Source organism: Centropristis striata, chromosome 7 (genome assembly GCF_030273125.1).
Source record: "Centropristis striata isolate RG_2023a ecotype Rhode Island chromosome 7, C.striata_1.0, whole genome shotgun sequence".
Classification (NCBI taxonomy): Eukaryota; Metazoa; Chordata; class Actinopteri; order Perciformes; family Serranidae; genus Centropristis; species Centropristis striata.
In genome coordinates this window covers 3363793-3378306 of record NC_081523.1, presented here as the reverse complement: position 1 = coordinate 3378306, position 14514 = coordinate 3363793, and the positions used below count along the sequence as shown (strand labels likewise).

Genomic DNA, 14514 nt, shown 5'->3' with positions numbered 1-14514 from the left:
ATTTGTCTTTTTCTCATAAATTTTAGATTTTTTAATTATAATTTTGTATTTTTTTTCTCTTAAATTTGTGGGGTTTTTTGGTCTCACCTTGTTGGGCAGGTCCAGGTTGGCCTTGGCGTTGCAGATCGCTATGACGACGGGCAGGTTTCCGTCCTTACAGGCGATGTGCAGCGGCGTGTTGCCGTGGCGATCCTGCTGGTCCAGGTGGCAGTGGTGTCTGATGAGGCAGCGGACCACGTCCACCTGACACCTGCGCACGGCCAGGTGGAGCGCCGTGTGGCCGTCCTGGAGACACAAAGACGCAGAATGTAAATACTCAACGGTCACATTGTTGCAGCGAGTCGGATGAAACTCCTCTTGGGGAGGCTGATGTTTTATGTTTTATTAAAGGATCCCCATTAGCTTGTGCCGTGGCAGTTCGCTAGTCTTCCTGGGGTCCACATTCCAACAAGTAATACTCAACAGTCCTACAACAACTTTAACAGTAAAAATACATTAGAAAAGTGCAGCACATAGTGCATTTGATCAGAAAAAACAAATAAAATAGAAAAAAAACCCAATACAGCTTTAACCTAGCCTGGCTAACACCAGACTATTCTCAAATGAGGTCTACTCTGGGAACCAGCCGTTCTTTTCTCCGTAGAGGAGGTGTGGTTTACGATCCTCCAGAGCCGTTTATTGGGCGCTTAGAATGTCTATCAAAGCGTCTGTAGGTAGCTCTTAGCCAATCAGATCAGTTATACCAGATGACGTAGTAGAGCAACAGAGATGGATGTTTGTTGTGTGTGTGTCTGTGAGAGAGTGTTGTTTGCTGCTTTGCTTCTCCAGTTCTCGCTTTCTGCAAGATTATTTATTTTCACGCTTTATTCCCCCTCATGTCATTCAGCCACACACATCCACTGATTTTATGGGCAATAAACAAGCTGCTGCGGGTCTCTGGGGGCTCCGCTGTCCCCCGATTCGGAGCCAGATCACCGGCGTTGCAGTAGCACCGGTGATTAGCGCCGCTAGCGGCTAATAGCCCCGATACCATAACGCCGGTGATCTCAGCGGAGCCGGCGAGAGACCTTTCGCTTGCAACTTTCGCTCTAAACTATTTAAAACACCGTCTACAGCTAAAGAGAGTTTTGGGTCTGCAGCAGCCATGTTGGATCTGTAAGAAAACTACAAGCTTCCAAGTGCCGAGTAGTACGCGTCATCGTCTTGCCGTCCCTCCCCGCTCTGTGATTGGATCCCTAAAACAGGGCTAAGAAACCTCTCTGGTTTCCAGACTGGATGGAGGTTCGAAATGAAATTCGAGCGCGCAAGGCAGTCTGGGTATACCCAGGCTAGCTCTAACCAGTATAATTGATTGTAATCCTAGACATCATGAATCCAGGCAAACATCGCTTCTATAAAAAGTAGCGTCCTTTCAACCAAAATAAACGAAAAAATAAAATAAACCCAATACCTGACATTAACCACTGACAAACTACATCTTTAATTTCTTTTTGAAGGATATTTTGCTTTTTTCTTGACGGATATCAAGTGGTAACTCATGATTGTCAAGGCTGATTGTCCCGTGTGTGCAGCAGGGGAGCCCACGTCCACGCCGCACTTTTCCGCTGTGTGTGAGGCTCCACAGATGAGGCAAATAAGTCAGAAAAGTCAGAAATCAACAATAAATCTTGCAACAATTTGAAGCTAAATCAGGTGAATCACCTTGTCAGTGGCCTCCAGTTCGGCCCTGTGCTCCACAAGACACTCCACGATGTCCACGAAGCCCCGAGCAGACGCCGTCAGCAGCGGACTCTCCCCCTCGCGGTTCTTGGCGTCCACGTGGCATCCCGCCTGGCAGAGTGCTCGGGCCACTGGAGAGTATCCGTGCCAGGCAGCGCAATGCAGCGGGGTCTCCTGCTCCTGGAGGTGGAAACGGAGAACGCAAAAGAGTAAAACTTTTGGTTGAAGAAATATCTCTGTTTAAAAAAAAGGCAGTTTTGCTGTATGTGTGAGAGTGTGCAGGTGTTTACCCGGTCTGACAGGTCCGGGTTGGCCCGGATGCTGCACAGGTAGCTCACCACATCCACGTTACCGTAGCGAGCCGCCACATGAAGCGCCGTCTCCCCAGACTGGACGAGACAACAAAGGATTAACAACCAGAAGTCAACCACAAAAAATATATAAAATGGTTGGATGCCAATTTCAGTTTGTTTAGTTTCAGTTTTTGTTCTTACCAAGATTAAAAAAACAACCTTATATTTAGAAGTTTTAGATCATTTATCTTGTTTTAACAATGAATTAATTTTTTTTATTAAGTGTTCAACATGCTTATTTCTAGATTCCACAATCTTAATTCGAAAACATCTTGTCAAGTGAAATTATCTGTCCATGCAGCAAGATAATTGCATATAAAGGGTTAAAATTCTGAAAATTATTTAATGTTTGGTAGTGCTTTAGGAAAAAAAATTCCATCAGATTTAGTGTTTTATCTTGTTTTTAGACACACCTTTTTTGCAGTGTGCAACTGTTGTATTTTAAGAAAATGTATTTTCTGTAAACTAAATGCTAGGTGGGATTTTTACCCCTCCAGTCTGGGACATGACATTAATTTTGATGCATTGCATCAAACACTGCAGAGCTCCATAATACAGCAGAGAAAAATAGTTGTCTGTCTGGTGGAAAATAGTACCAACCACCATTCTGAAGCCAGGGCTCCAGTTTGAGAGCCTGATATAATAAGAAGACATGCTTTTATGCTGTAATGGCTGTGGGATCAATAATTATGGTTTTAATGGGTTTCAATGGGGGTATTTCTGTCCAGAAGGGTTTGAGTGTCTGTATTTTGGCTTCACTAATTATAGAAGCTGAGGCTGAACGTCCAAAAGTAAACACAAGAAAACCCAAAACTCACACCTCGCCAAAATCTATGGCAAAACTACGGTGGCCCTGAAGTGCAAATCACAATCTTTTTTTTTCTGATTTGTTGTTGTGTTTCTTGATTTGTTGTTGTGTTTTCTGATTTGTTATTGTGTTTATTGATTATTTAATGTTTCTTGATTTGTTGTTGTGTTTTCTGTTTTGTTGTTGTGTTTCTTGATTTGTTTTGTTTTCTGTTTTGCTATTGTGTTTTTTGATTATTTAGTGTTTCTTGATTTGTTGTTGTGTTTTTTAATTTGCTGTTTTTTTCAGTTTTTTTTGTGTTTCTTGATTTATTGTTGTGTTTTCTGTTTTGTTGTTGTGTTTCTTGATTTGTTGTTGTGTTTTCTGATTTGTTATTGTGTTTTTTGATTATTTAGTGTTTCTTGATTTGTTGTTGTGTTTTTTAATTTGCTGTTGTGTTTTTTTAAATTGCTGTTTTTTTCTGTTTTTTTGTGTTTCTTGATTTATTGTTGTGTTTTCTGTTTTGTTGTTGTGTTTCTTGATTTGTTGTTGTGTTTTCTGATTTGTTATTGTGTTTTTTGATTATTTAGTGTTTTTAGATTATTTAGTGTTTCTTGATTTGTTGTTGTGTTTTTTAATTTGCTGTTGTGTTTTTTTAAATTGCTGTTTTTTTCTGTTTTTTTGTGTTTCTTGATTTGTTGTTGTGTTTTCTGTTTTGTTGTTGTGTTTCTTGATTTGTTGTTGTGTTTTCTGTTTTGCTATTGTGTTTTTTGATTATTTAGTGTTTCTTGATTTGTTGTTGTTTTTTAATTTGCTGTTGTGTCTTTTTAAATTGCTGTTTTTTTCTGGGTTTTTTTGTGTTTCTTGATTTATTGTTGTGTTTTCTGTTTTGTTGTTGTGTTTCTTAATTTGTTGTTGTGTTTTCTGATTTGTTATTGTGTTTTTTGATTTGTTGTTGTGTTTTCTGATTTGTTATTGTGTTTCTTGATTTGTTGTTGTGTTTTCTGATTTGTTATTGTGTTTTTTGATCTATTGTTGTGTTTTCTGATTTGCTGTTGTATTTTTTGATTTATTGTTGTGTTTTCTGATTTGCTGTTGTGATTTGCACTTCAGGACCACGGTACAGCCAAAAAACGTCCCCTGTGAGGCTCAGAACAGTGACATACAAGGACGTGATGACTTTCCCTTTAGTGATGCCATTTCTGCTGAGTCAACCACTTTCCCAGAACCTCAAACGATGCTTTCACATTTTACTGTCCTGTGTTCGCAGACATCGTACTCGTTAGAAATCGATCCATCAGTTTAAACTTTATGTCTCCAGTCAGAGGAAGCTGCTTATGTGGAACGACACCCGAGACGCCGTGTACGTTTATAGGCTTAAAATAGCATCTGATGCATTTATGTTGGAGAAAGAAAAAAAAACTGCAAAGGTCTATTTAACAAGAGGAATCACATATATAAAAAAAGGAAGGCGTCACCTTGTTAAAAAGGTGCTGAAAGGTCTTTCTCACCAGACAATTAGCTGTTCCCACCTGAGCTGCTGGTTTCAGGTGATGGTGTAATAAACTAAGATGAAACTTTAATGTGTTGGCTGACAGGAGAGGACACCAGCAGCCGCTAATGTGATTGAAGAGATTGGAAGAAAATGCTGTTGGGATTTTGTCTGCCCGAGCCGGCTCTGTGATCGAGGCAAACACACACACACACACACACACACACACACATTCTTGAACTCCAATCTTTGTGAGGACCCTGACTGGAATAGTGAATTCCCTGCCTCTTACCCGAACCCTTAACCTAACCGTCACCATCACTATTTAATGCCCAACCCTAACCATAAACCATATTTTTTTAAATTAAGTTTGTGTCTCTTTTTTGGTCTTTTTGTGTCTTTTTTTGTGTCATTTTGTGTCTTTTTTGGTAATTTTGTTTCCTTTTTAAGTAATTTTGTTTTTTTTCTGTCATTTTGTGTCTATTTTGGTCATTTTCTGTCTTTTTAAAATAATTATGTGTCTTTTTTTTGGTAATTCTGTGAATTTCTTGGTAATTTTGTGTCTTTTTTAAAAAGTAATTTAGTGTTCTTTCTGACATTTTGTGTCTTTTTTAAGTAATTTTGTGTACTTTTTGGTCATTTTGTGTCTTTTTAAAAAGTATTTTAGTGTTCTTTCAGTCATTGTGTGTCTTTTTTTGTAATTTTGTGCACTTTATAATGATTTTGTGTCTTTTTTTTTGGTAATTTTGTGTCTTTTTTAAGTAATTTAGTTTTTTTCTGTAATTTTGTGTCTTTTTTTTGTAATTTTGTGTCTTTTTTGGTCATTTTGATACTGCACATACCTAACCTACACCATCACAACTAAAAGACCAACCCTAACCCTAACATAAACCTGATTATAACTTTTAACCCTAACAAAGTCTGAACCGAAAAGGACCGAAATGTCCTCACTTCGCAAAAATGTCCTCACTCTGTTTGTTAAAAACGTTCTCCGGTCCTCACTATGTAGGAAGTACAAGAACACACATACACGCACACCCCATCATCTTTCTCAGCGAGACCTGTTTCTATAGCAACAGCAAATAAGCTGATAAAATGCCAGAGTAACCGGTTTTTCTCCCCAGGTGCTTAGTATGGTGTTAGTGTGTGTGTGTGTGTGTGTGTGTGTGTGTGTGTGTGTGTGTGTGTGTGTGTTTGTGTGTGTGTGTGTGTGTGTGTGTGTGTGTTTAGCTGGGCATTTTGGAGAATCAAAGTAATGCTTCTCAAGGGGTTTGATGGGTGGGAGGGTGTGAGTAATTGCTGATAGATAACAGAGTGTGGTGAGTAGTATGAAGTGTGTGTGTTTCTCAACATGCATTTGTGTGTGTGTGTGTGTGTGTGTGTGTGTAGTGCCACTTGAATCACCTTATCTTGGACATCCAGAGGACACTTCTTTTCATGGAGGAATTTGAGGGTCTCTACGTGTCCGTGTCTCGCTGCGTAGTAGATAGCGTTGGCTCCGCTCTGAGGAGAGAAGAGAAGATTCCAGGATTTAGCCATGGCCTTTAGAGAAGATTCCAGGATTTAGCCATGACCTTTAGCACAAAACCAAGCTCTTTGGGAATGTGTCTGCAGCCCGACGATATGAACACATCCTCCTGAAGTGACTGCAGAGCGTGTGTTCTGACAAAGAGCTCTGAACTATTTTGGAGGACGTGTTAGCATGCTGCTTCCCCAGTGAAACTCTTCTTTACAGTGGAGAGCTGCACTCTCCAACTTGTTGCTAAGCAAATGCACGTTAGTCTGGAACGTCTCAGTCCATTTTCAGTTTCCAAAAGGCTTTATCACTGAGCACAATGCCTCTGGATAGACCAGCAACCATTCAGAGATTCAGAAATGTTTTTCTGCTGTACATTTTTACAATTGAAGAAGACAAATTGATTTGGGCATACATCAATAATAAATTAAAATTATAATAAAAAAACAAACAAACGTATTATTTTGTATAATTCTTTGGTCATCCTCTAATCATCAAAATTTTGCCAATTAGGGCAAAAGTATGAAAGTCACAAAATTATGAAATTTAAATTGGCAAATCTAGGATAAAATAATCACAGATTTATGAGATTAAAAGTGGCAAATCTAGGAGATAAAAGGGAGCAGCTGTAGATGGCCTGAAGAGCCACAGGTTGCCTTCCCCTGGTCTATATAAATAAAATAGACTTGACTTGATATACCCTCTCCTATCTATCTAAAACAACGTAATGGTGTAACATATGTAGTCTCTCCAGTACTTGGTGCAGTGAGTTCATGTCTTCATGCTGCAGTATAGCCTGTTATAATCCAGATGACAGTGTGTCACATTCCTCTGCTGTGGCGTCTTTAATTCTCGTCTATTAAACCAGTGGAGGCTGTCTCTGATTTAAACCAGTGGAGGCTGTCTCTGACTTAAACCAGTGGAGGCTGTCTCTGATTTAAACCAGTGGAGGCTGTCTCTGACTTAAACCAGTGGAGGCTGTCTGTGATTTAAACCAGCGGAGGCTGTCTCTGATTTAAACCAGCGGCTGTCTCTGATGTAAACCAGTGGAGGCTGTCTCTGATTTAAACCAGCGGCTGTCTCTGATTTAAACCAGTGGAGGCTGTCTCTGATTTAAACCAGTGGAGGCTGTCTGTGATTTAAACCAGTGGAGGCTGTCTCTGATTTAAACCAGCGGCTGTCTCTGATTTAAACCAGTGGAGGCTGACTCTGATTTAAACCAGTGGAGGCTGTCTGTGATTTAAACCAGCGGAGGCTGTCTCTGATTTAAACCAGCGGCTGTCTCTGATTTAAACCAGTGGAGGCTGACTCTGATTTAAACCAGTGGAGGCTGTCTCTGATTTAAACCAGTGGAGGCTGTCTCTGGTTTAAACCAGTGGAGGCTGTCTCTGGTTTAAACCAGTGGAGGCTGTCTCTGGTTTAAACCAGTGGAGGCTGTCTCTGGTTTAAAACAGTGGAGGCTGTCTCTGGTTTAAACCAATGGAGGCTGTCTCTGATTTAAACCAGCGGAGGCTGTCTCTGATTTAAACCAGTGGAGGCTGTCTCTGGTTTAAACCAGTGGAGGCTGTCTCTGGTTTAAACCAGTGGAGGCTGTCTCTGGTTTAAACCAGCAGAGGCTGTCTCTGATTTAAACCAGTGGAGGCTGTCTCTGATTTAAACCAGTGGAGGCTGTCTCTGATTTAAACCAGTGGAGGCTGTCTCTGATTTAAACCAGTGGAGGCTGTCTCTGATTTAAACCAGTGGAGGCTGTCTCTGATTTAAACCAGCGGCTGTCTCTGATTTAAACCAGTGGAGGCTGACTCTGATTTAAACCAGTGGAGGCTGTCTCTGATTTAAACCAGTGGAGGCTGTCTCTGGTTTAAACCAGTGGAGGCTGACTCTGATTTAAACCAGTGGAGGCTGTCTCTGATTTAAACCAGTGGAGGCTGTCTCTGGTTTAAACCAGTGGAGGCTGTCTGTGATTTAAACCAGTGGAGGCTGTCTCTAGTTTAAACCAGCGGAGGCTGTCTCTGATTTAAACCAGTGGAGTCTGTCTCTGATTTAAACCAGTGGAGGCTGTCTCTGATTTAAACCAGCGGCTGTCTCTGATTTAAACCAGCGGCTGTCTCTGATTTAAACCAGTGGAGACTGTCTCTGATTTAAACCAGCGGCTGTCTCTGATTTAAACCAGCGGAGCCTGTCTCTGATTTAAACCAGTGGAGGCTGTCTCTGATTTAAACCAGCAGAGGCTGTCTCTGGTTTAAACCAGTGGAGGCTGTCTCTGATTTAAACCAGCGGAGGTCTCTGGTTTAAACCAGCGGAGGTCTCTGATTGGTCTAACAGGTTTCAGTGGTTACCTTGTCGTGGGTCTTGATCTCTGCACCTTTTCTCATCAGAACCTCGATGATCTGAATGTTTCCACAGCCGGCTGCAATCAGGAGGGGAGGGGTCCCATGCTGCAACACACAAATTATTTTTTATTTCTTTTGGAAAATGCTTAGTTTTAGTTTATTTTTTGTTAGTTTTAGTTTAGTTTTTATTCGTTTTAGTTTTTTTTGTGATGGGGTATTTGTTGGGTGCCAGATTAAAAAAAGTCACAATAAATGTCTCCTTTATTTCCTTTGTCTGATCCATCTCAGCCCCAATAAGTTTATTAAGTCATAAAACCAGATAGATGAAATAGATTTCATATCAACCAAAAAGGTTTACGGATGAAAAAAGTTGACAAAGACGAAAACGAAGGACATTTTCACTATAATTTTAGTTAGTAATCAGTGTTTTTGGAAGTGGACATGTCTGCCATAAAAGGGGTTTTTACATCTTAAATCTGACACCACACAAAAACTAAAAATGCATCAAAATCAATTTTGTTCTCAATCTTTGACATGTCCAAGGCTGTGATAAAAAACAATGCCCCAGCCGAAAATTATTTATTATATGGTAAATAATTCCAATTTTTTTGTGTTTTTTCTTTGAAAAACAGTGACAACGTGCAATCAAACTGGCATTTAAAGGGTTAAAATACTCAAAATCTTTGAATGTTTGGTAGTTTTGAGCAGGGCTGAAGTTGTTTTAGAGATTTATGCAGAAAAAAATAGAAAAAATGATTAATCTGTCAAGTTTTTATAGCATTTTTTGGGAGGTGGACATTTTCAGCCAGAAGGGTCTGAAGGTAATTGTGTACACAGTGTATTATTATTATTGACCCATTAGAAAAATTTAAATTTCAAAATATATGCAGAAAAAATCCTTCTTCCAAAAATCATGTTTTGCAGCATCACAGCCAAAATTATTGCCAAAAAAAAGGAAAGTATGACTGAAATGGCTGAGGGTTAAATGACTTACAGGATCCCAAGAAACACAGAATCCACGTCATGATCTTGTGATCAAAGCTTTCATTCAGTTTCTACAGAGATGCTGTCACACTTCCTCCGGGGTAGAACAGCCTGACAAATGGTTTGACCTTCGACCCCTCAGCTGCTCCAGTGATGACACTGAGCTGAACTGAAGTCTGTGTTGGTGGGAAAGTTTTAAAGACACGGCATTCCTTCAAATCATGAGGACGAAGCTTCTGTTCAGCTTGGTTTGCTGTTGGAGGTTTGGATTTATTTAACCCCTTTTATAGAGAACAAGGGGTCACAGCAGGTCATTTAATACAGTGAGGTGGAGTTTTTAACCCTCTATGGCAGTGATTCTATAGTCGGGCCCCCCCACGGGGGCGCCAAAGATCCACGGGGGGTCGTGAAGCCCTCTTGATTTTAAGGGATGTAATAAATCTAATGTGTTAAATATAGATGAGTCAGCATTTAATTCATTAGTGGGACAAAAACAACTAAATAAGGGCTACAATAAACGTTTATTCATTTATTTAAATAGAAAATCACTATAGAAAAGTTGTGTAACAATGTGTAACATCCCTCCCGCAGTATACACAGGTAACCTCCCCTAGAGGTAACCTCGCCTAGTGGTAACCTCACCTAGCGGTAACCTCACCTAGCGGTAACCTCACCTAGCGGTAACCTCCCCTAGAGGTAACCTCACCTAGAGGTAACCTCACCTAGCGGTAACCTCACCTAGTGGTAACCTCACCTAGCGGTAACCTCCCCTAGAGGTAACCTCCCCTAGAGGTAACCTTACCTAGCAGTAACCTCACCTAGCGGTAACCTCACCTAGCAGTAACCTCACCTAGCGGTAACCTCACCTAGCGGTAACTTCACCTAGCGGTAACCTCCACTAGTGGTAACCTCATCTAGTGGCAACCTCACCTAGCGGTAACCTCACCTAGTGGTAACCTCACCTAGTGGTAACTTCATCTAGAGGTAACCTCACCTAGCGGTACCCTCATCTAGCATAACCTCACCTTGTGGTAACCTCACCTAGCGGTAACCTCGCCTAGCGGTGACCTCGCCTAGCGGTAACCTCGCCTAGCGGTAACCTCGCCTAGTGGTAACCTCACCTAGTGGCAACCTCACCTAGCGGTAACCTCGCCTAGCGGTAACCTCACCTAGCGGTAACCCCGCCTAGTAGCAACCTCACCTAGCGGTAACCTCACCTAGTGGTAACCTCACCTAGCGGTAACCTCACCTAGAGGTAACCTCACCTAGAGGTAACCTCACCTAGAGGTAACCTCACCTAGCGGTAACCTCACCTAGAGGTAACCTCACCTAGAGGTAACCTCACCTAGCGTATCCTCACCTAAAACTGCATGGGATTATCATAAAGTGGACATGGCTGCAAAGGGGAGACTCAGGGTACCCAGAGAAGGTAAAACTTTAATGTCCCAGAGGGGCAATTTGGTTTATAGACAGTAGTACAAGAAAGTACAACATACACACAAGTTTTTATCACATCTCACTTGTTAGTATAAATCTCTATAGTGTGTGTGTGTGTGTGTGTGTGTGTGTGTGTGTGTGTGTGTGTGTCACCTTGTTGGGCTGGTTGACGTCGTAGCTGTTCAAGGAGCCCAGAAGATGCTGCAGACCAGGAACGTTGTCGTCGTTGATGGCGTGGATGATGGCCTTCATCACAAAGGAGTCTTCCTCATCCTAGACGGGCGGAAAGACAAAGTTACTCTTCTTCTGTTCACAGGATGAAGATGATGATGAAGATGATCTAATCCTGAGGACATTAATCCTGTCCATCACATGTTTCCCCCTTAAGTCCCTCTTTCATCTTTTCTTCATGCATGAAAACACACAGAAACAAACAGTTTTCAGGTTCAAAATGTACCAAGACTTTTTATTTTTTTCTGCCTGTGTCTGTGACATGTGACCCAATAACCTTCAGTCAGCTGGATGGAACAGAAATCAGCTGTGACGCTCCGCTGCACAAAGAGACGAGGAGGAGGAGGAGGAGGACGAGGAGGAGGAGGAAGAGGAGGAGGAGGAGGAGGAGGAGGAGGAGGAGGAGGAGGAGGAGGAGGAGGAGCTGATGTGGCGTTTGCTCTGCCGAGCGTGACTCCCTCGGTTACATTCCTCTACATCACCTCCTGCTGGGATTCTGTTTCAGCGCAGTCATTTGTGATTTTTACCTTCTAAAAATTGTAATTCATGACAGATCAGGGGTCTCAAACTCAAATTACCGCTGGAGGCAGTATCAAAATGACCAAAAAAAGACACAAAATTACTAAAAAAAGACACAAAATGACGAAAAAAATACACAAAATGACTGAAAAAAGACAAAATTATTTAAAAAAGACACAAAATTACTAAAAAGAGACACAAAATGACCAAAAAAAGACACGAAATGACTAAAAAGAGACACAAAATTACCTCAAAAAGACATAAAATGACTGAAAAAAGACAAAATTATTAAAAAGACACACAATCACCAAAAGAGAAACAAAATGACCAAAAAAGACACAAAATTACAAAAAAAAGACACAAAATTATTAAAAAAGACACAAAATTACTAAAAAAGGCACAAAATTATTAAAAATGACACAAAATTACCCAAAAGACACAAAATTACAAAAAAAGACACAAAATTACAAAAAAAAAGACACAAAATTACCAAAAAAAGTAAATAAAGGGACCTTCCACACACCACATGGTAAAGTGCCATTCATATAAAACTCACATTAAACTTTCATATCAATGTGGGGGCCACAAAATATCATCACGAGGGCCACAATTGGCCCACGGGCCGCTAGTTTGAGACCCATGTAACAGAGGATGGAGAGATTTCACCAATCTACATTTTTTTTCTTATTTTCAGAGCAAAAACCTCGAACAGCAAAAGAAAAAAACCCCGAAATGTAATAAATAACGCTGAGTCAGCGATGTGATGACCGTGTTTCTCTGATTATAACGGAGTCAGAAACACAACAAGGCAGAAGGCTGGTGGAGGGAAAATAAAGACTAGAAGTTCAGCTGGAGAACTCTGAGACAGACTGAGAGAAATAAGGCTGACGGTGGAAATGAGTAATGTTTCCTGTCCTTCAACAAGCTATTTCTGTGGTGTTTTGTAAAGGTGACTAAACCTCGTTACGTTGGCAGAATAACGCTCCAAAATATGTTCCTAAGCCACTCTCATTCTCTCACTGCAGAAATATGCGATATCTAGAACGTTAACCATCAATTAATCAATTAATCGCTATATTAATCATTATATTTGTCCAAACAAATGTACCTTTAGTTGTGCCAGACATTAAAATAAAACAAGAAATTGAAGAAAACAAGGGTGGTCTAATCATTTCTTCAATGACTGTATTTTTTTTGTCATTTTGTGTCTTTTTTGTTTATTTTTACATCTATTTTTGGTCAATTTATGTCTATTTCGATAATTTTGTGTCATTTTTTGTTAATTTTTGCATATTCATTTTATCATTTTGTGTCTTTTCTGTTCATTTTTGTAACTATTTTTAGTTGTTTTGTGTCTTTTTTGTTAATTTTTTTTTACATCTATTTTTGGTCAATTTGTGTCTATTTTGATAATTTTGTTTCTTTTTTGGTCATTTTTGCATCTATTTTGTTCGTTTTTGCATATTCTTTTTTATTTTTTTTATCATTTTTGCATCTATTTATCACTTTGTGTCTTTTTTGTTCATTTTTACATCTATTTTTGGTCAATTTGTGTCTATTTTGATAATTTTGTGTCATTTTTTGGTCATTTTTGCATCTATTTTGTTCGTTTTTGCATATTCTTTTTTTTATCATTTTGTGTCTTTTATGTTTATTTTTGCATCTATTTTTGGTCAATTTGTGTCTATTTTGATAATTTTGTGTAATTTTGTTTTCATTTTTGCAACTATTTTGTTCATTTTTGCATATTTATTTTATCATTTTGTGACTTTTCTGTTAATTTTTGTATCAATTTTTGGTTGTTTTGTGTCTTTTTTGTTCATTTTTACATCTATTTTTGGTCAATTTGTGTCTATATTTATAATTTTGTGTCTTTTTTGGTCATTTTTGCATCTATTTTTGGTTGTTTTGTGTAATTTTTTGGTCATTTTTGCATCTATTTTGTTCATTTTTACATCTATTTTTCGTCAATTTGTCTCTATTTCAATAATTTAGTGTCATTTTTTGGTCATTTTTGCTTCTTTTTTTTAATCATTTTGTGGGGGGTTTTTGTTCATTTTTAAATCTATTTTTGGACAATTTGTGTCTATTTCGATAATTTTGTGTAATTTTTTGTTCATTTTTGCATATTTATTTTATCATTTTGTGACTTTTCTGTTCATTTTTGCATCTATTTTTTGACAATTTGTGTCTATTTTGATAATTTTCTGTCGTTTTTTGTTCATTTTTGCATCTATTTTTGGTTGTTTTGTGTCATTTTTTGGTCATTTTTGCATCTATTTTGTTCGTTTTTGCATATTCTTTTAAAAAAAAATAATTTTGTGTCTTTTTTGTATCTATTTTTTGACAATTTGTGTCTATTTATATAATTTTGTGTCATTTTTGCATCTTTTTTTTTTTTTTTTTAAATCTTTTTGTGTCTTTTTTGTTCAATCTTGGTGTCAAAATCTACATTTTCTGGGCCAAAGAATCTTTTAAAGCTATGGAGAATATCACTAGATGATTTTTTATCTTTTTTTTGTAACCACAGTGTCTATTTCGATAATTTTGGGTAATTTTTTGGTCATTTTTGCATCTTTTTTTAAATAATTTTGTGTCTTTTTGGTTCATTTTTGCATCTATTTTGGGTGGTTTTGTGTCTTTTTTGCTCATTTTTACATCTATTTTTGTACAATTTGTGTCTATTTTGATAATTTTGTGTAATTTTTTGGTCATTTTTGCATCTTTTTTTTTTAACCGTTTTGTGTCTTTTTGTTCATTTTTTGCATCTATTTTTTTGACAATTTGTGTCTATTTCGATAATTTTGTGTCTTTTTCGTTCATTTTTACATCTACAGTCATGGAAACATTCTTGATAATAATCAAAATCATTATCAATAAAACCATGATAAATGTCTAGATATCAGCTCTTAAATTAAACTCTTATCAGCTATTTTTGTTGTTATCATTATATTTATCCGAACAAATGTACCTTTAGTTGTAGCAGACATTAAAATGAAGTGAAGTTCCTATTGTGTCCTGCAGGTGGCGGTTATCTCTACCTGGCGGCTCACCTGAGCCAGCAGGTAGCTGCTGTGTAATCGTGTGATAAGGAAGCAGAGCAGCTTCGGCCTGCAGGTAACCAGTAAATGATTAATCCTCTCAGA

General features: G+C 38.6%; 1 protein-coding gene across 1 annotated transcript in view; it reads right to left on the bottom strand.

Annotated features, from left to right (window-relative positions):
• Positions 1-14514, bottom strand: part of LOC131974545 (death-associated protein kinase 1-like) — a 169952-nt gene that overhangs the window by 40693 nt on the left and 114745 nt on the right. Inside the window, 6 exon segments of the mRNA XM_059336900.1 lie at positions 88-285; positions 1702-1899; positions 2010-2108; positions 5756-5854; positions 8204-8302; positions 10772-10891. Coding sequence (XP_059192883.1) covers positions 88-285; positions 1702-1899; positions 2010-2108; positions 5756-5854; positions 8204-8302; positions 10772-10891 — 813 coding nt within the window.